The sequence below is a fragment of the Balaenoptera musculus genome, chromosome 10, assembly GCF_009873245.2.
Source record: "Balaenoptera musculus isolate JJ_BM4_2016_0621 chromosome 10, mBalMus1.pri.v3, whole genome shotgun sequence".
NCBI classification, from domain to species: domain Eukaryota; kingdom Metazoa; phylum Chordata; class Mammalia; order Artiodactyla; family Balaenopteridae; genus Balaenoptera; species Balaenoptera musculus.
The window spans coordinates 97,640,445-97,660,252 of record NC_045794.1 but is presented as its reverse complement, the minus strand read 5'-3'; the positions used below and the strand labels follow the sequence as shown (position 1 = coordinate 97,660,252).

The 19,808-nt window shown below is 50.2% G+C and overlaps 3 protein-coding genes across 9 annotated transcripts; 1 reads left to right on the top strand and 2 right to left on the bottom strand.

The window, feature by feature from the left end:
* Nucleotides 1–713: 713 nt before the first annotated feature.
* Nucleotides 714–7,385, top strand: NDUFA6 (NADH:ubiquinone oxidoreductase subunit A6). Of its 2 annotated transcripts, XM_036864941.1 has the most exons (4): nt 714–892; nt 2,956–3,000; nt 6,317–6,432; nt 7,150–7,385. In XM_036864941.1, the coding sequence occupies exons 1-4, from the start codon at nt 754–756 to the stop codon at nt 7,279–7,281; spliced, it is 432 nt and encodes a 143-aa protein (XP_036720836.1). In that variant the 5' UTR covers nt 714–753; the 3' UTR covers nt 7,282–7,385. The 2 variants fall into 2 exon arrangements, with proteins under 2 accessions (XP_036720836.1, XP_036720837.1); XM_036864942.1 differs by lacking the exon at nt 2,956–3,000 and having other exon boundaries at nt 721–892; nt 7,150–7,368.
* Nucleotides 7,386–8,857: 1,472 nt separating this feature from the next.
* Nucleotides 8,858–12,060, bottom strand: SMDT1 (single-pass membrane protein with aspartate rich tail 1). Its single transcript, XM_036864943.1, has 3 exons — nt 11,779–12,060; nt 10,178–10,318; nt 8,858–9,110 (listed from the first exon to the last, which is right to left on the bottom strand). Exons 1-2 carry the CDS (start codon nt 11,962–11,964, stop codon nt 10,181–10,183), a joined length of 324 nt encoding a protein of 107 aa, XP_036720838.1. The 5' UTR covers nt 11,965–12,060; the 3' UTR covers nt 8,858–9,110; nt 10,178–10,180.
* Nucleotides 12,061–12,376: 316 nt separating this feature from the next.
* Nucleotides 12,377–17,558, bottom strand: PHETA2 (PH domain containing endocytic trafficking adaptor 2). 6 transcript variants are annotated; one of them, XM_036864940.1, is made up of 3 exons: nt 17,042–17,362; nt 15,549–15,632; nt 12,377–14,737 (listed from the first exon to the last, which is right to left on the bottom strand). In XM_036864940.1, exon 3 carries the CDS (start codon nt 14,730–14,732, stop codon nt 13,944–13,946), a length of 789 nt encoding a protein of 262 aa, XP_036720835.1. In that variant the 5' UTR covers nt 14,733–14,737; nt 15,549–15,632; nt 17,042–17,362; the 3' UTR covers nt 12,377–13,943. The 6 variants fall into 6 exon arrangements, with proteins under 6 accessions (XP_036720835.1, XP_036720834.1, XP_036720830.1 ...); XM_036864939.1 differs by lacking the exon at nt 17,042–17,362 and adding an exon at nt 17,392–17,558 and having other exon boundaries at nt 12,406–14,737; XM_036864935.1 differs by having other exon boundaries at nt 12,406–14,737; nt 17,168–17,206.
* Nucleotides 17,559–19,808: the final 2,250 nt, after the last annotated feature.

Here is a 19,808-nt window from a genome sequence, read left to right as displayed (position 1 = left end):
GATGAAAACGTCCCCGTCTAAAATAGGGCTGATGATATAACCCACCTCCCTGGGCTGTGGAGAAGGGCCGAGAAGCTCAGAAGCTCAAGGCCAGGAGAGCGCTTTCACGTCTCTACCGCGCTTCGAAAGAGTTGGTTTATAGGGGGGAAAAAAGTTATTGCGGAAAAGCCGCAGAGGTGCCAGGCCAACGCCACAGCAGCCCAGGCGCCATTATTTGCCTCAGCAGGGCCCACGGCCCGAGCGCGGAAGGAAGATCCACGACGTGCGTGCGGACTGGCGCTACTACACCAGCGCCCGGGGCAGTTCGCGGGCGTGACGCAGTGGACGCCAGACAGCAGGCACGCGCCAACTCGCGGCACAACGGCTGACCTGGGCCCGAGCGTCCCCTGGCGGCGTGGTCGGGCGACCGTTAGGACGTTCAACGGCCGAGCGTACGATTCCGCAGGTGAGCCTGCGCAGCCTCCACCTGCCTCTCACACAGAGAGAGGGAGAGAGAAGGGAGAGAGGAGGGAGAGAGGAAAAAGAGAAGAAAGAGAGAGGGGAGAGAGAGAGAGGGAGGGGGAGGGGGAGGGGGAGGGACAGAGAGGAGCGAGAGGCTTCTCAGCCAATCAGAGAGCCCCATAGCCGTTCTCCCGCCCACCAGTAGTTTAGGGGCGGGACTTTAAGTTTTAGCCAATGAGAAAAAAGATTCGTCCCTCGGCCGGCCTTACGGGTTGAAACGGGGTGAAGTTGGGAGGTGGTTTCTTTCGCAAGATGGCGGCGAGCGGCCTCCGCCGGGCTGGTGCTGCGGCCACCACCTCGGTGAAGCCCATTTTCAGTCGGGACATGAACGAGGCCAAGCGGAGGGTGCGCGAGCTCTACCGCGCCTGGTATCGGGAGGTGCCGAACACTGGTGAGAGGCAGCGGCGCACGCGGGGCCCCGGAGGCAGCCGCCCAAGGTCGCCGCCGTCCCGGCCTCCCATTTCTGCCGGGCCGAGCCGAGGTCACCAACTTGGGCAGAGGTGATTCCGAGCGCTTCAGGGGAGGAAGGTCACACGAGCCTTGGTGGGCCTGACCTGGCGGCGGCGGCGCCAGGGTCAGACCAGTCGTGCTCTGCGTCGGAACCGCGCTGCTAGGCGCCCTTGCCCTTTTGTCCCCCGTAATTCTTCCCGAACCCCTGGGAGGGAGAGCAAGGACTGTCAGTGACAAACTCACTTTATAGGTGAGGCAGCTGAGGCACCTAGAGGCGAAGTGATCCGCGCATGGCCCAGAGCCAGCCCCTGGTGGATCTGGAACCCAGAGTCAACTCTAGAGTTCCTGAATGTGTTTACAGACATCCATTAGGTTATATAAACAAAGGGGCGGTGGGATTTGAGCGATCATCTGGTTCCCACATCCCCCACAGAGAAAGAAGCAGAACCGGAGCAGGGAAGTGACTTTCCCAAGGTCATCCAGTAAGACAGTGGTGTCTTTTCCAGTCCCTCCGGGTGAGGTGGCTCCCTCCCCAGTCTCCGAAGTCTTTTTACCTAGTTCCACAGGCCCCTAGTATTCCTTAGGAACTCCTTCCCCTGCCCCCCCCCAACCCCGGTGTTCGCTTAGATGTCAGAGAACCAATCTGTTCACCCGAAGGATTAAAATATAAGCTCCCCGGGTTCAGAGACTGTTTTTTCATCTTGGCATGCCCCTCAGCGCTGCCCAGTGTACCCGATGAAAGAAAACTTGGGGAAAATCCCATCTGAACTGTCAAGGGCAGTACAGATGTCAGGGACTGTCGATATTTGGTAATTTTGTTGATTTGATTTAGTGTGTTTCATCGTGTTTTTAAGTGAGCTGGAGCACCGTAGCACCCCTTAGGGCTGCCACTTCCTTGCCTGTGTGTGAGAAGCAGTAGAATGTGGTGGTTACTGGACTTGCCTCCACTTTCCCCTTAGTAGCTGTGTGACCGTGAGCAAGTTGTTTCATCTCACTATGCCTCAGTTTCCTCATCTGTAAAATGATAATATATAGTACCTTCTTCAGAGAGTTGCTCTGTTAAATAGGTTTATGAATCTGAAGTGCTTAGGATAGTGTCTGACACTTACTTAGACACTCACTAAGTGCTGGCTGCTACTGCTGTCTTGTTATTATTGTTACTGTTATGTGTAGGGCTTACTCTCCATGCAGAACCCAGCTCTTTAATGTACGGGAGCTGTGTCTGCTTCACAGTGTCACTTGTCTTCAAGCTGACTTTTTGAGAGGTTGCCCATGACCATAACTTAGACCCACAGGATACATGGGAGGGAGAAACCGGAGTGATCGAGGGCGGGTTCAGGGACTACAAACTCACATGCCTTCAGGGGACAGATGGATAATAGGCGTAGGGGAGTGACAGTAGCTTGGGTGTGTGTGTGTGGAGGGTGTATTCAAATGCAGATGTTTAAAAGCAGGTTTGCCTAGCAGAATACTTCTATGATTGCCCAAGAATGCTTTCTTGTTGCAGGGAGGAGCAGGGGGTGGGGAACAAGACCCAGATGGCAGAAAGAATAGTTGGCAAAGAGTAAAAAAATCAGTGACTGAGTTGAGGATAGAACCCAGGTATCTAGCTCATTCAAAATCAACACCCTCCAAGACTTTCCCTCAAATACTGTTTGAGAAGATAAGCCCACAGTCAGAAGGGTCCTGAGAAGAGGAGAAGGCAGGGGGTTATAGGAGCCTGTAGAGCAGGGGGAGGTTGGCGGGGGGTCAGTGGGGTGGTACACCCTTATGGGGAGGATCAGTGATCTGTAGCTTGTCGTTTGCTCAGGCCTGTGTACACTGGTGTCATGACATCCATCATTGGGGATTCCAGCTGAGGATCCAAACTAAGGACTGGAAATAAGTAAAAGTATTGATAATAACTAACATTCATTGAAATGCATACATATGGCCCAGCACTATGCTAAATGCTTTACATTGCCTCATTTTAGGGTGGGTTCTAATTATTTCCCTGTCTTACAGATGAGAAAACTGAGGCACATAAACTTGTCTCACATCACACCATTAGTAAGTGGAAGAGCCAGACTTCAGACCCTGATTGTCCAACTGTTGAACTTGGCTCAGCTTCTGCTGTAGTTTTCCCTGAATCTCACAGGACCCAGTTATGCTGCGCTTGTGGAACAGAGTGCCATTTGCCTGGGTGGTTGCCTCCGCATGGGACCACAGGACAAAACTGCCTTGGATTCCCTCCTTTGAAGAAATACTACATGCTGCTTGCTGGTTCCAACATAACAGGAGACTTTCTATAGAAACTATTCATTTGTTTAATTTCCATTTCATTGGGTACCTCTTGTACTACAGGGTCAGTACTAGATGCCTAGAGAGAGATGAAAGTGACTAAAACACAACCCTGCCTTCAAGGGTCTTATGGTCTAGTCAGGAAGATAGGCATATATAACCAGATCATTAAAACCCAAAATATAATAGAGGTATGGGAAGTAAGTGCTGAAATGTTAAATAGTTAACATCTGTATCGATGCTTTACTGTTTATAAGATGTTGTCACTTGATTTTCGCCACATTCCTGTAAAGGAGTTAGGTAAGAGGTTATCGTCTTCCCTATGTTGTAGATGCAGAAATAGACTGAGGAGGCTGCACCCCAGGCAAGGTGCTAGTTCATGATGGTGTGGAGACCTTACCCAGCTTGTTTGACCCCAGGTCCCGTGCTCTTTTTTCATCACACCATGCTGCCTTCCCATCTGAGGATCTCCCGGCGCTTGGTATGAATGCTGCCAAAATGAATTGGAGCAGACGGCTGAGAACCAGATCAGCGTCATCCTTCCTAACCTGTCAGAGCCTCCCTGACTCAGAAAAGCCTTAACAGTAACTTGAGGAAAACACACAGACTATGGAAGTCACCTTCATCCAAAAGGGGCACTTCCATATCTTCTTTTTGTGCCTCTCAGATTTTTTCAAATTGAAATTAAAATATTCAGGATTCAAAGATTAAGCCAGGAGTCTGAGTTGAGAAAGAACAGTTGGAAATGACTTACACCAGGGCTTCTCAACAGCGGCATTCGTGCTGGATAATTCTTTGTTGTGGAGACTGTCCTGTGCATTGTGGGATGTTTAGCAACATCCCTGGCCTCCACCCAGCGATGCCATTAGCATTCTCCCCGCTAGTTGTGATAATCAAAAATGCCTCCAGATGCTGCGAGATGTCCTGGTGGGCAGAAGTCGTCACTGGTTTGACAACCACTGATTTAGACCAAAGGACAGTTCAGTGGGCTATAGCTTAGGCTGTTCCTGTTTGCCTTCCTGCAGCCTTTCTCACTGGCAGAGGGGGTGTGTTCAGGGGGTTGAGGTGGGAGAAGGATGACTAGGACAAAGCTATGAGTTTGCCTCTTTAGAGACAAGGATTCTTAACCTGGGAAGATGGGCATTCAGGGATCTGTGAACTGACATTGTAGGCAACTTTGCATTTGTGCCTGTGAATATTTTCCTGAGGAGAAGATTCATACAGCCAGTGTGCTGGTGTGTGGTTCAGGAGACCTTGTGGAATGGGAGTAGGTGGACACCAGCTCCCCCAGTACGCACAGAGGCACCTTGCTTTTGTCTCCCAAGGTTGGGCAGGATTCTAATATGAAAACGCAGGGAAGGTAAGCACTGATAGCAGGGGAACATTCCTCATACTCCTTTCCTTAAAAGAGCACAAAATTGTAAATTAAAAAACAATAAGCAACCTGGATTCTAGGCCCATGTTTGCCAGGGACCAGTAGTCTGACTTAAGGCAAGTCCCCACAGGCCTCTAGTGGTAAGATTCTAAATTCCAGGATCCATATTAGTTTGCATTAATTTGTGTCTCTGTCTTCTTATGGTCCCTTTGTTTGCTCTTTTCTAAAATTCCAAATATGATATTGTGGTGTTTAACAGCTAACTCTCTGTCAGGAAATCTAGATTTATAGTGTTTACCATTTTCAATGATGTAAGTACTCCCACCACGGTTGATTTTGAGCTATCAAAGTGAAGTCAGTGACGGCCGATTTGGGAAGAGATGTGTATAATTGGCTCACCATGGCAGCCTGCTCCGGCACACCACTGGATACTGAGTTCTTTCTCATGTGATCCTCTGTCTTCTCTGTTAACACTTACCTACAAAGCTGGGATGCAGTTTCTCCTATTAGATTTCTGCTATTGCTTATTCTTTGGTTGAATCAGCCTGGCATGATCTCTCCCTCAGCAGAAGCTTTATTTTTCTATTGCTATCACTAAGTTATGAGTATAATTAAAGATTCAAACTTGGTTGTTGATTAATTCAGTCACTAGATAGCCCTCATGGTTTTCAGAGCTGGTTGTGATAGTTCCATAGACTAGAGTGGACATGTCACAGGAATGGCCACACCACAGGGTATCCTCACCAAATGAGCCCGCTGCTCTCCTCAACCACAGTGCTCATTCTAGCCTGTGAGTCTTGGTTATGCTGTCCCCTGAGCCTCGTGTGCCCCTCTCTTCTGTCCTTATTCCACATACCACACAAGGCCCTGTTCATGTCCTTGCCATCAGCAAATCCACTGAAGGCCAACTGCCAGAGGATGAGAATAAAATCACCTGATTTTCAAAGGACGTCTATATGCCTTGTCAAACTCCCAGGTCACTGAGTCTGTGCCACTATTTTAGCACTTAATCAGGGATTGCTGAATATTGTGATTTTAATATTTGCACTCATGGATTTAAGACCTAGAGAGCAGGAGCTACATCTTAAACTTCTCTCTTTCCTCCAGGTAACCTGATACGGTAGTAATTGTTTGCTGGATTGATGCCTTTCCCTACCTGCACACTCAGCAGTCTCCCTCAACTCTTAAGTTTGCATGGTGCACAAACCTACACCATATCACTGTACATTCATTTCAACCATGTCATCTTTTGTCAGTTGTTATGCTAACATTTATTGAGAGCTTATTCCATGCCAGGCACTGTTCTCTCATAGAATCCTCACCACAGCTCTGTAGTTATATGTGCTGTTGTCGTCCTTATTTCACTCACAAATAAAAACACTCAGGCATAGAGAAGTGAACATGCACAGAATCATGTAGCTGATAAGTGACAGAGCTGGGATTTGAACCCAGGTTGTTCATACTCTTGAACTGTGCTATACTGCCTCTTCAAATGCAGTGGGCTTGTCTCCCCAAACAAATTTACGCTCTTTGAGAGCAAGTGCCATATCTCACACTTCTTCACATCCTCAAGCACCTAGCTTAAGGTCAGGCTAGTATTTGGTGAATGGAATAGACGGGCAACCTATGTGTTCAGTGACTAGCCGTTGACTCAATTTTTTTAAAAACACGTTTTAACCATCTCTACCCTGAATCATGTTTTCTCTTTAGTGCATTTATTCCAGCTAGACATCTCTGTGAAACAGGGACGGGATAAAGTCCGAGAAATGTTTATGAAGAATGCCCACGTCATAGACCCCAGGGTGGTTGATCTTCTGGTCATTAAGGTAACTGACTCTCCCTGACTGATTTAAAAGAGTAGCCAACTTGTCCAGAGCTTCTCAGTCTTCTCAGATGAACATTTTATCTCCAAGTTTAAAAGCAACTACTAGGTCAGCAACTGTTACATAGTGTTTCAAAGGAATAGTTCAACTTGGAGGTTCTCACCTGGTTAAATAGATTATAAGATTATTCAAGGGAAAATCCACTGGGGCTTACATTTTAAAACTAAAAACAGAGGAAAGTTTGAACTCTTCTTGAACCTCATCCCTGGAAGTTACTGCTTCACCTGGTTGCCATTTTTCAGCCGGAAGAGCAGGCCATGGAGTCAGATCCTGGGCCTGATTCTGTCTCTCTGGTCCACCTCATTAGCGTCAGTGGCAACTTCAGCATGGGCCAGTAAATAACACGGAAAGAATGTTAAGCAGGAATGTAAATTAAGCCAGTCAGGTTAGGCAGTCAGGGGGCAGAGGCCTGGTGACCTAAAGTCTCCTCTTGGAACCAGTCAGCCAGAGAGTTAAGGAATATTTGAAAGGTCTCAGAGATTACTTAGTCCAACCACCTCAGTGTCCAGATGCAGGAAGTATGGTCTAGACACAGTATGTTACTTGCCCAAGGTCACTCAGCAAGTCAGTGCCAGAGCAGAGAATCGAGTCCTGGCCTTCAGTGTTGTATTCCTTCCACTCAACCACTCTGACTGAAGACCTCTCCCCTCACTTGTGCAGGGAAAGATGGAACTGGAAGAAACAATTCAAGTGTGGAAGCAGCGGACACACGTTATGCGGTTTTTCCATGAAACAGAAGCACCAAGGCCAAAGGATTTCCTGTCCAAGTTCTATGTTGGGCACGACCCGTGAAATCACTCAATGGAAAAGTGCATGTTGATATTTAAATATTTTAGAGCACAAATAAACTCAATATATGATGGTCATTTCATGATAGAATTCCATTGGTGAACCAATGAGAAGCTCTACTTCTGCAGTCTCACTTTTTGTCTGAACAAGTTGAACACACCACCTGTTCTTTCCCTTCTCCTGAAGTGTGGTGTTTCTAGTAAATTAGATTCTCTTTTCTCAGAGCCTTGCATGTTGGTAAACAGGAATGGTGAGGCCATCTGCTCAGAAACTGCCGTTCTGGGTATGATGCTGGATGGCTTTGTTAACTTAGCTGTTTCTACAGCCCCCAGGATTGGATATTTTGGTGTAATGGCACAGATCATCCAAAATCCGCCAGCTCTTGCTATTGGAGGAGGATCCGAGCAGCACTAAGAGGCCCAGAAGTAGAGCTGACAAGCTGGGCTGGTTTTCCCTGGGTTCTGAAGAAAATGGCTGCTCAGAGGCCTAACCCCCTATCCGCAACAAGCACTGGTCCTTAAGATGAAGTTAACTTCCTTCTCAATCAGGCATCCTGCTAGGGACACAGCTGTTCAATGCACGCACAGAAGTATTCCCTTTGCAAACTGGAATGTAGCTCTAGCGACGAGAATAAATCTTGACCCAGGTTAAAGACCTGATCTGTTTGCTTTGGATGGTAGTCTTCTCTGTTCCTTCCCTGGACAGTCTAAATGCTGGAGAAAGGGGTTCAGTATCTATAGGTACAGTCACCCTGAGGATTCCCAAATTTTTCAGCACCAACAACCCCTTTATTATTATTTTGTTGTTGTTTTTAACATCTTTATTGGAGTATAATTGCTTTACGATGGTGTGTTAGTTTCTGCTTTATAACAAAGTGAATCAGCTATACATACACATATATCTCCATATCTCCTCCCTCTTGCATCTCCCTCCCACCTGCCCTATCATCCCACCCCTCTAGATGGTCACAAAGCACCGAGCTGAGCTCCCTGTGCTATGCGGCTGCTTCCCACTAGCTAGCTGTTTTCCGTTTGGTGGTGTATATATGTCCATGCCACTCTCTCACTTTGTCCCAGCTTCCCCTTCCCCCTCCCCGTATCCTCAAGTCCATTCTCTAGTAGGTCTGTGTCTTTATTCCCATCTTGCCCCTAGGTTCTTTATGACCTTTTTTTTGTTTTTTTTAGAGTCCATATATATATGTGTTAGCATACGGTATTTGTTTTTCTCTTCCCCTTTATTATTTTCTCATGTAAGGAAACCAAGTTTTGAAAGAATTCTAAAAAGTGGTATTTCTCAAGGAGTTTTAAACAATCAAAAGCTTCTTCTGATTGCATGTAGGATAACTAGCCAGTGTTACTCAACACAAAAGCTTGAGCCTTTAGTTAGCCTGTGTAGCTGTTGGGCTTTTGTAAATAATGAAAATTGGTCCCAGGTCCCCATGATTACCTGTGGATCCATAGGGGCCTGGAGGCCCTGGGTTGTAAATCAAAGACCTATTTGTTCAGCTGATAGAGATAGGACAGCAGCGTGAAGAAACTGCAACTAGAGCCTACTTGTATTGAGAAACTTCAGCCATCACTCAGTCCTACAGAGCTGATGTTTATTATGTAGATTCATAATTTGATTATGCTCAGTGGACAGCACATCTCCAGGAACCTCCCGGAGCCTGGGGATCTGAGCTATGGTCACAGACCATGCAGGAGGCTTCACTGGGGTTGAGAGGCTGAGGGCTTTCCCTGGGCCCATCTGCTGATTGATAGGGAAGGAGGAGAGGCTGCGAGCATCACCATTTCTTAAGTTAGGGCTTTCTCCTTTCTATACTTCTCCATGCCCTGCAAGAAAGGAAAGCAGCAGTGAACTGGGTGACAGAGCCTTCCTCTTACCATATACTGAAAGAATTCCATAGAGTGGTTCTACCAAACATGGCAGGAGATAGGCAGTTTTGAGTACATTCAATTATTCATTCATATATATACTGAACATTCACCAGAGACCAGGCACTGGGGGCCTAAAGGTATAAAAAGACATGTTCCCTGCAGCAAGAATATGGTCAAGTAGAGTTTAGGGTATATCTTAAGCATATAATACTGGCTGTCACAAGAGGTACTGGTCAGGAGACAGAGCAGTCACTTTCAAATGGAGGAAAGACTTCATCAAATATAATGAAGAATTGGTGGAAATGAGACAGAGCAGTGAGAAATAATCTTTCAATTGGGAGGAATAATGGGCCACTGGGAGTGGGTAAGAGTGAGTAACTCAAGAGATAGTGAATATTGGGGATAGGTATGTGGTTGGGAATATGGAAGATAAGGCTGGAAGAACAGGTGTGACCAGATCATCGCAAGCCTTAAACGCCAGACTAAAGAGTCAGGAGGGTCCTTGTTTATAACAGTAATGCAGCCAGCCAGCACATATTAGGGCACAGGAAGTCAGCACAAGAAAGCTGAATGGAACTGGCACAGGGGAAGGGTTTGTGAGCAGTGTATGAACCGGGCGGCAGTGCCTGTGTACAGGCTGTGCTGGTGCAGAGCTTGGTAACCAGAGCTCACTGATGAGGGCCTGCGGTTTCTAAATTTCAATGTGGAGCTGGTGAAATGAAGTTGTTTGTGGTGGGTGTGTAAGGCATATTAAATTGTCAAAATTTGTGGGTTGAGAAAATTGAGGGTACATAAAAGGGCAAATAGAAAAGGCTGGCTGGGATCCAACCTGGTTGGAAGAGACGCCAGTGAATTTGTAAGTCAATAAGATAGTTTCCTTCATCCAGCATAGAGAAAAGGTGACATAAAAACATTAGTCACCAAGAGAGTCAATGCATTAAAAGTCTGTGCTTCTGCTTCGAGTGTCCAGATTCTGCTACCAGGCTAAACTGCATCACAGTTGCATCAAAAGCAAGTCTTACCTGTTAGTCGTCGTCATCATCATCCTCTGGAACAAAAATATCATGCTCCTCAAGTAGAGCAGCAAAGTTCTTGCTAATTAGCGTCCCGACATAGAGAAAGGGGATCACAACGGAGAACACACGGAGAAGGCCGAAGGACATCTGCAGAGGGTCAAAGTGGTGGCTGTGAGCGCCAGAGCCCACTCTAGTAGGACCACAGAAGGCCTGGCCCTCTCAGGGGCATTCCCTCCTGTGGACCTGAGATCCATCATAAGCAACTTGATTTTAAAGTCCTTGGAAAAGTTCAGAGCAAGAAAAAAAATTACAAGAAGAGATAAAGTGATTTTATGGCCATCAAACTGTACACTGGAAAGAGAAGTACAAGGCACTCTTATGGACATCTAAAAGTTAGGGCCCAACCTATTAATTACTTGCAGATACTCATAAACGGGTGAGGAAGTACTAAGAGCTGGACTAGGGAATAGAGTTCAGCTCTCCTTGAAGAAACTACTAAATACATGAAAATAGATTACAAAAAAATGAACATGTACAGTGAAGGGATATTCTATACAGTTCTTTAACTGGTTCCCTGGTGCCTGAGAAATGTGATTTCACTACATTAAATTTTAGAAATATGTTTTGAAAATTGAGCATGTCTTTATATTAAAAGACTAGCTATTTAAATGGACTGGCGGAGTTTCAGTAAAATTTCAACATTTCCTCTCATACTTTCCTACGGAGTTCCAAAAAAAAGTTTTTTTTTTTCTCTTCAGTTGTGCCTCTTTAAAGGCAGCTCTTCCCAACATGACCGTGCTTCTTGCTGTGAAACAACCCTGAACTCACCTTGTGTGAGCTTGCGTCGGCCAGACTAGCTTTAAAAGAATGTTTTGTAACTCTCACACAGCGCTGGAGTCAAAAAGCAAACTTACTTGGTATAAGGGACTGTTCCTATTTTACTGAGAAAACTCCAAGGGTACTGAGGGCATGTGATAACAGTGGTGGGAAAAAATAGGATCTGGTGGGAGTTGTAGCAGCAGGAAATCTGAATTCCAGAACCTAAGTCAGCTGCTAGCTTTGGACAGTGGCTTCACTAGTCTGGCCCCTGATTCTTCATTTGTAAAAACACTGATAGTAATAATTCTCTGCACACCCAATCACATGAATTAAATACTAGGTCAAAACTCGCAAAAAGATAAGGTCTGTCCCACTTACCCTTTATTTACAAAGTCATTCCACAATTCGTTTTTCATCCCATCAACTCTATGGTAGAGAGGTTACATGACTTGTCTATACTGGATGCATAAAGCGGAGTCTTGTGGCTCCGGAGAGTCAGGGCACCGCACTCCTCACGATGAGCTTGTGCAAAGTGCCGTCTTTCTCCGCTCTTGCCCCCCATCTTCTGTCTCCACGCACCCTACTTAACTCCCGGATCTAACCCGACCATTTCCTCCCATTTGTCAAAATTAGCAGCGCATTAGCGCAAAACTTTGTCCTTGATCCGTCTTCCGGTCTAAGGCGGTCGTTCGACTGGCCTTTGCTCCTATCAATCAGCGTGAGCCCGCACACACTCCCCACAATGATAGTCCTCGGCCCCTTCGCCCCGCCTCCAGGCAGACACTCACTTTCACCGGTTTGGGCAAAATGGCGCCGCTGCGAGTAACGATGACTGACCTCGATGGTACCGGACTCCGAACTAAGCCGCCCCGACCGGCGGAGACATCGCCACCTTTCCCCAGGTTCAGCCCGCTCCGGAAAGCCCCAGATCCGACGGGTGCCAGCGCCAGCCAGCGAGCCGCTCCGGACGCCATCTCCCAGCTCCCCTCCTCGTCCGGCAACCTGCACCCCACCACCCGGCCCCCGTGCCGCCCTCTGGAAGAACGCCGCCGGAAGCCTCGCGAGGCTTTAGGGAGCAGACGAGAGGTCCAGCTCACAGACTTGCGCAATGCGCCTAGTTCCTGTTGCGGCCCGACATGGTGACGTCAGGAGGATGACCCCAAAGGCCCGGTACACCCCTCATTCCGGGCCTGGTGGGCGGGGCCACCTGACTGGCGTTGTCCTTGTGAAGCCTTCAGATTTCTGGCATTGTTGCCGCACCCAGGACCGCCAGGGCGTGGCAGAGCAGGGGGTTGAAATGAGAAACCACTTTAATTGAACTTCAAACTATTGTATTTTTTTTTTTAACAATTTAAAAATACAAATTTATTACTCGTGCTACTTGAATGATTTTGGAATTTTATTTCATGCCAAGGTATATGTTATGTATAGCTAAATGGAAAATATATCTGAAAAGGGGGGAAATGGGGGCTTTCACACAAACTGTCCAGGTGATTGCTAAAGTAAACTTGAGCCAAAATAAGTAATAAAAAACCATAATGTTTTAATCGTATAAAAAGCACTGTAACAATAGGAAAGATAACAAAAAGCCAATAGTGTCTGTGTATAAAACAAGACGCATCGGGGCTGTGGGGCTCCCATACAGGGCTGGGAAGGTGGCCCCTCTTCTTGGGAAACAGGCCTGGCTTCCTAGGAACTGGTCCAGGACCCTGGACGGCATGTCAGCCTGCTGGACTTAAGAGGCTCTGAGCCCAAGCCTCAAGCTCAGGCTGTCCAAGGCCCCAGTAAGGGAGAGAGGCTAAGAAGGGGGAGACTGTGTATATTGGAGTAGGGGGATGACTGGACCAGGCTCTGCATCTTCCATCCAGCCTCCGCCACCACACCCCTAGGCTATCAGTCTGATCTGGCCTCTGGCTCTGTCCAACCAGCCACTTTTCCTCTCAGAACAATCGATAAAGCAAACGCTTGGTGCCATGCTGGTGAGAGTAGGAACAAGAGGATCTTGGCAGGTACACACTGGGTGCCGAGCAAGACTGTGAACGAGTTCCTAGGGGGTTTCAGGATCAGGAACATCTCTCTGGGAGTCCAGCCAAGACAGAAGAGTTTATCACAGGGTGCCAGGAATCCTGTGCCCAAGCTCCTAGAATGCCCAGGACTGAAAACCAAAGTAAGAAACTGGCTTTCCCAGGGAGCCTCACTGCCTCCCCACTTCAGCTTCCTACTTGGCAGCTGAGGACAGAGTACAGGAAGGATTTCTGCTGACATATAAAAGCTACTGGCCCTCCTGGGGCAATGGTGACCAAGCACTGTCTGTTGATAGGGCAGCCAGGGAAAGAAGATGGGGCCCTAACACTTTCGGAGCAGGATAAATCCCTCTTGACTGGCTAAGTGCCCTCTCCCTCCAAAGGGTCCTGTCCAAATTGCAGAGTGGGGGTCCCGTGCCCAATCTTCTCATCACTCAGGATGAGCCGGGCCCCAGAAACCCCCATAACACAGTAAACCCACTTTTTCTGACAGTATCAGTCCCTCAAGCCAACACAGCAGTCAACTTCTGGTATTTATACAAGATTCCCCGTGTTGGAAATTGTGTCTGTAGAATCGTGTGTAGGTGAAAGGCAGAGCGGTCTGTGGTCATGTAATATGCCCCACTTCCTCCATTTCATTAATATCCCCTGAGAGAAGGGCAGAGTCAGGAGACCTAGGTCTGTGCCTGCTGAGCAAGCCACCTCTCCTCTCTGGCCCTCAGGAAATAAAGGGGTTGAAAGTTAATGATTCCTCAGTCCCCTCTAGGCGTAAGGGTGGATTTGGAACCTGGAGCAAGCCTAAAAAGCAGGAAGGGGAGAACTCACATCCAACAGCAACTTCAGAAACCAGTAAACATTAAACTCTTGAAAAAGCACTGGCCCTGGTGTCCTGACCAGCAGGACAAGGGCTGAACCCGAAGGGCCCAGGCTCAGGGCCTATCTTGTTCCTCGCAATCTGGCTGGCTCCCCTGGGCACTCTGCAGCCACGCCCGCCTCAGCTCCATAATCTCCTGGCCATACCAGTCATGTAGAGTAGAGAAGCAGGAGGTCTCCGGGGACACAGGGCTCTGCCTCCTGCCTAGGAGGAGGCTGGCAGGGCCCTGCAACTCCCACTCAGCCAAGCCCCGCCCTGCTGGCCTGCTGCCCCCTTCTTCCACCAAGCCCATAGGGCTGCAATCTCTGGAGAGGGAGTGACCATTCGCCAGGCCAAGAGACCAGTGGTCAGGAGCCTGGGGCTTACAGCGGCTGGGAATGGCCTTCCAGGATGAGTGGCGATGCAGGTCCAGGCTGTGGCGGGCATCACGCAACTGGCTCTCCAGCTCACGCACCACCAGGCGCATGTAGCCAAAGCTTGCCCTGGACAGTGCCTTCACCCAGGCCTCCTGGGCCGCTGGCCCATCTGCCGCGAGCAGGTGTGGGCGCACTCCAGGGGCGTCGAAGCGGATGGCAAAGGCAAACTCTTCAGGCACGGGAGCCTCGGCCAACTCCACTGTGCAGCCCTCCAGCACCACTAGGCTCAGTGGGGCCCGGCCCTCTCGACTCTCAAAGGAGAACAGCAGGTTGCCTTTAAGGACAAACCAGCACCTTCGGCCAGTGCCACTGGGGGTGGGTGGAGTCCCTGCGCCCCCCCAAGTGCGCAGGAAGCCTGCGTGGTCTGCTGGGGAGTCGCTCAGGGCGTAGTGGGCCACACTCCTCTCGTTCAGCTTCATGGCTCCCATAAGAACTGTGAGGTGAGAGAGGTGGAGACAGATCAGAGAGGGAGGCAGCCCTTGTGCCCCGGTGGGAAAAAGAGCACTGGCTCTGGAAAGACCTGGGCCCCAGGCCTGTGGGCTCTTCTCATTTGCTGTGCCCTGAGGCTCTCAGTGTCTTCCTCTGTGAAATGGGCTAGTCTCCCCTGCCTTTTCTCTCAAAGCGCTGTTGTGAGGATCATGCAAAAAACTGGACATCAGAGGACTCAGAGAAAAGGATAATGCGACTGTATCAGACCAGGAGGTATGGCAGGGCTTTGACACAGCTGTTTAAAACCCAAAGGAAAAGTCATCAGCTGAGCTGAAATGGACCCCAAACTCATAAAAACCATCGTGCTTAAACCATCCCCTAATCTGAGGGCCCCTTAGCTCCAACCCTGAAGCCAAACATCCAGGGTTTCTGTGACCCCCATGGACCCTTGCTGGCCTTTCATTTGTTAATGGCACAGCTGTCCTTTAGTAGCCTTCAAGGCCAGATAGGGCTGGGGTGGGGCAGGCCTGCCTCATTCCTCCATCAGTGTGGGTTCAGACAGGGACCTGCTCAGTAAATAAGAGCGAAGTACAAACACAGGGCATGATTGAGTAGGATCAACCTCAACCAATGAACGTTGGTGCCCCATAGGTCACAAGTGGCATCTCATCCAACTGTCCTCCTGACTCACAGAAAACTGAGGTCAGGACAGTGAAGGTGAACTGCCCACGGTCACGTGGCCAGTGAGAAGCGGAGCTTGGTCTCCTGATTCCCTCACACCCTTTGGGGGCAAGTCTTGGCAATGACCCACTTACCAGCAGAGCTCACTGGGCAGGGGCAGGGGCCTCTCTTGTCTGGCCACACGGCTCAGCCCTTTGACCACGTGGTTTCCGGGGCACCTGCAAAAGAATTCTCAAACCCAGTCAACCCATCCTAAAGGATGAAAGCTCCTACTCAGGCTCTGGGGCCAAATGAAACCACCACCTCCTCCAGGAAGCTTTCCCTGACCCCTGATAGTTGCCCCCCCCACCACCACCATCACGGGACCACCCAGGCCCTGCACTTATGAGCAATTTAAGGAGCTGAGTCCCATTGTCCTGATCATCACTCTTCAGACCTCATTGCCCTGCCCTCTAATGCTAGGTCAGAGTTAAATGCCCTCATAGCTTCTTGCTTTTCCCTTCTAGCACTTGTCACAGTTTATTTGTGGTCTTTAAGTAACCTAATCTGAGAGGCCTGTCCTGATCACCAAGGTGGTCTGATCTAAGGTGACCCAACTAGCACCCCCTCACTTCTGTTTTCATTTCCTTCATCCCGCAATGATCTCCTTTGTGTTTACACTGCTGTCCCCAGCCCCAGAATGTCTAGGGCAGGACTGGGCTTGGCTCCCAGTGGAACCCCCAATATCCAGCCCCTTGCAGGGCTTGGGAAGGCCCTCTGAAAGGATTTGTTAAAATAACTGTGACTACAACAGTGGACAAAATAAAGTCTCTCCCTCCTGGAGCCTACATTTCAGCGGGGGAGACACGCTGTAAAAAAAAAAAGACAAAAATAAATAATAATTAGTGAATTTTAAAATTAATTAAATAATAACGTAAGGACCGGTCTTGACAAGGGCTATGGAGTGAAGCAAGCAGGGTCCTGAGATGGGGAGGGGCCATTCTCCGATGGTGGTCGAGGAGAAGGAGGGGGAGAACACAGATGTTTCCTCGAGGAGTGGCCTCAGCTCCGGGGCGCGGAGAGGGGATCCGGAGCCCACCGAACTGTCTCCGCACCCCCTCACAGGGACAGGCGTCTTCTCCTACCCACCTCCCCGCTCCGGGGATGCGAGGCCCGGACTTCAACCCCGGCGGGAAGCCGGTGCACCGCGTTTTTCTGAATTCTTTTGTTAGAGGAGCGGCGGGCTGGGGCGTGGGACCCACTGGCCGGTGGCCACCGCCGTGAGCCCCTAACCCGCTGTCGCCCTGAAACAGGGTGGCCTCACCAGGAACTCCTCGGCGAGCGCCGCAGACTCCGGGTGCGGCTGCCGCCTCGGTTTCCCCATCGCGCACGGAGCTGTCCCGCCACGTCCCCGCGGGCCACGCCCTCCCGGAGGCCGCCTCCTCCCGAGCCCGCCGGGCCCGCTCTCACCTCCGCGCCCCCGAAGCCCAGGAGGGCGACCCGCGGGGTGGGCTGCGGCCGCGACCAGGGGCGATTCCGGCTCGGGACCCCACGCCTCCGCCCGTGCCGCTAACTTGGCCACGGGAGCGAAAGACCCCGCTTGGGCGGCTCGAGTTACCGCCCCCGCCCCTCCCCGCCCACGACTCACTAGGCCTCGCGATCAGCGAAGCCGCCCCGCGATCCATGCCCGAGGGAAACTGAGGCCCAACAGGCCGTGACCCGCCTGAGCCACAGTGCTGGTCAGTGGCGGGAGGCCTCGAACGCAGAGTCCCACCTCAGGCCGTCCGGGGCCCTCGGACCCAGTCCACCTCCCAGAGAACTCGGAGACCTTCCCTTCCCCCCTCCAGTCCCCCTCTCCCCGCCCGGCCCACTTCTCCCGCAGAGCCAAGCCTGGGACGGCCTCGGCCCAGACGCCTCCTCTGGGCGGGCTCCTATCCAGCCCGCGAGGCCCGGCCCAGCTTCCCAGCCACCCAACCCGGCCCCTGGAGTCGCCCGGACCTCTGCTTCTGGGGATTATCCATTTCTGCTTCCGCCACTCCCGCCGGCCTGAAACGCAACTTCAGCGGCCAGACTCTGCCTGGAGTCAGTCGACAGCTAGGCCTGCAGTGAAGGTTTCAGGAGTGCACAACCAAACGCAGGAGGCTAGGGTTTCCCAACAGCCCTGGAAACCGGTGAGCTCAGAACATCTGCCCATGAATTTGCTGGTTCCCGCGTCAGAGTTCTGCCCTTGCAGTTCCTGCAGCCTAGAATGCTCTTCCTTCTCAACCCTACCCCTCGGCTCTAACTCCTCAGGGCTCCTTCACATCATTTAGGTCTCAGCTCAAATGTCCCCTCCCTGGCCATGAGAAAGTAGCCTACCTGCAGGTCTCTGTCACATCCATGGGTTGTATTTTCATTATAGCACTAACCACTTATAAAAAAGGCTTCCCTACATTCATGCTTTTATTTCCTGTTTATTATGTCTCCCCCATTAACTTTTATTCAGTTAATAATAGAAACCTTGGGCTTCCCTGGTGGCGCAGTGGTTAAGAATCCACCTGCCAATGCAGGGGACATGGGTTTGAGACCTGGTCCGGGAAGATCCCACATGCCGCAGAGCAACTAAGCCAGTGCACCACAACTACTGAGCCCGCGAGCCACAACTACTGAAGCCTGCGCGCCTAGAGCCCATGCTCTGCAACAAGAGAAGCCACCACAATGAGAAGCCCGTGCACCGCAATGAAGAGTAGCCCCCGCTCGACACAACTAGAGAAAGCCTGCCCACAGCAAGGAAGACCCAAGGCAGCCAAAAAATAAAATAAATAAATAAAAATTTAAAAAGTAATAGAAACCATAATAAATGTGTTAGAAGGCAATAAATTTTGTGGAAAATACAGAGCAGGGGCAAGGAGACTGGGAGTTTGGGGGAGTAGGGCGGTTGCAATTTTAAAAAGAATGGTCAGGGTAGGGCTCACTGAGAAGGTGACATCTGGGAAATACTTGAAGGAAATGAGGGAGCCAGTCGTGCCAAAATCTGGAGGAAGAGTATTCCAGGCAGATGGAACAGCTAGTGCAACGGCCCAGAGGCCTGTTGTGTTTGAGGAACTGCAAGGGCGGGGAGGGGTGCAGGGAGGAGCAGCAGGAGGTGGGGTCAGAATGTGCGGCTTGGGGCTTTGTAAATCTGCGAGAGCTGATTCTCCAGGCTGAAATGAACACGGTCTTGAGCTATGTTTTAAAGCAGCGGTCCCCAACCTTTTTGTCACCAGGGACCGGTTTCGCGGAAGACAATTTACCCACGGAAGTGGGGAGCGGGGGCGGTCGGGGGATGGTTCAGGCGGTAATGCGAGAGACGGGCAGCGGCAGATGAAGCTTAACGTGCTTGCCCGCCGCTCACCTCCTGCTGTGCGTCCTGGTTCCTAACAGCCCGTAGACCGATACCGGTCCGCGGCCCGAGGGTTGAGGACCCCTGTTTTAAAGGATTTCTCTGGCTGCTAAGGAGAGAATAAATGTGGGTGGAAGCAGACCGGTGAGGAGGCTGCTGGAGTAATCCAGGCAAGATGTGATGGGGGCTGGGAGAGTAGAGAGAGGTGGCCAAGTTCAGGATGGGTTTTGAAGGTAGAGAGTGCAAGGTTTGCAGAGAGGTTGGATGTAGGGAGTGAGGGAAAGAGGAGGCAAGGAGGACTCCAACGTTTTGGCCTGAACACCTGGAAGGAGAGTTGCCATTACCTGAGATATGGAAGTGGCAGGTGTCTGGGGCCAGTTATGTTTGAGATGCCCAGTGATCATCCAAGTGAAGGTGCCAAGAATGAAGTGCTTGGTACCTAGCGGTTGCTCAATAAGTATTTGATGAATGAAAGAGGAAGGAATATGCAAAGTGCCTGGATAAGAATAATGGGTGGTCCAAGTGTCAGGTAGGGAAGGAGGGTCTCCTGGCTTTGAAAGAGCTGTGTCCTCCACCTGGTTTGCTTTCTCCCACCCATCCTCCTCGTGGTGCCTATTCATCTTCCACTACTGTTTGTGAGCGGCTTACTACGGGCCCTGCTTCAGGGCATTCTCCCATTTTTCTTAAAAAAGCCCTCAGCAGGGGCTTCCCTGGTGGTGCAGTGGTTGAGAATCTGCCTGCTAATGCAGGGGACACAGGTTCGAGCCCTGGTCTGGGAAGATCCCACATGCCGCGGAGCAACTAGGTCCGTGAGCCACAACTACTGAGCCTGCGCGTCTGGAGCCTGTGCTCCGCACCAAGAGAGGCCGCGATAGTGAGAGGCCCGCACACCGCGATGAAGAGTGGCCCCCCGCTTGCCACAACTAGAGAAAGCCCTCGCACAGAAACGAAGACCCAACACAGCCAAAAACAAATTAATTAATTAATTAATTTAAAAAAAAAAAAAAAAAAAAAAAAGCCCTCAGCAGGTATTCACGCCACAGCTATTTATTGA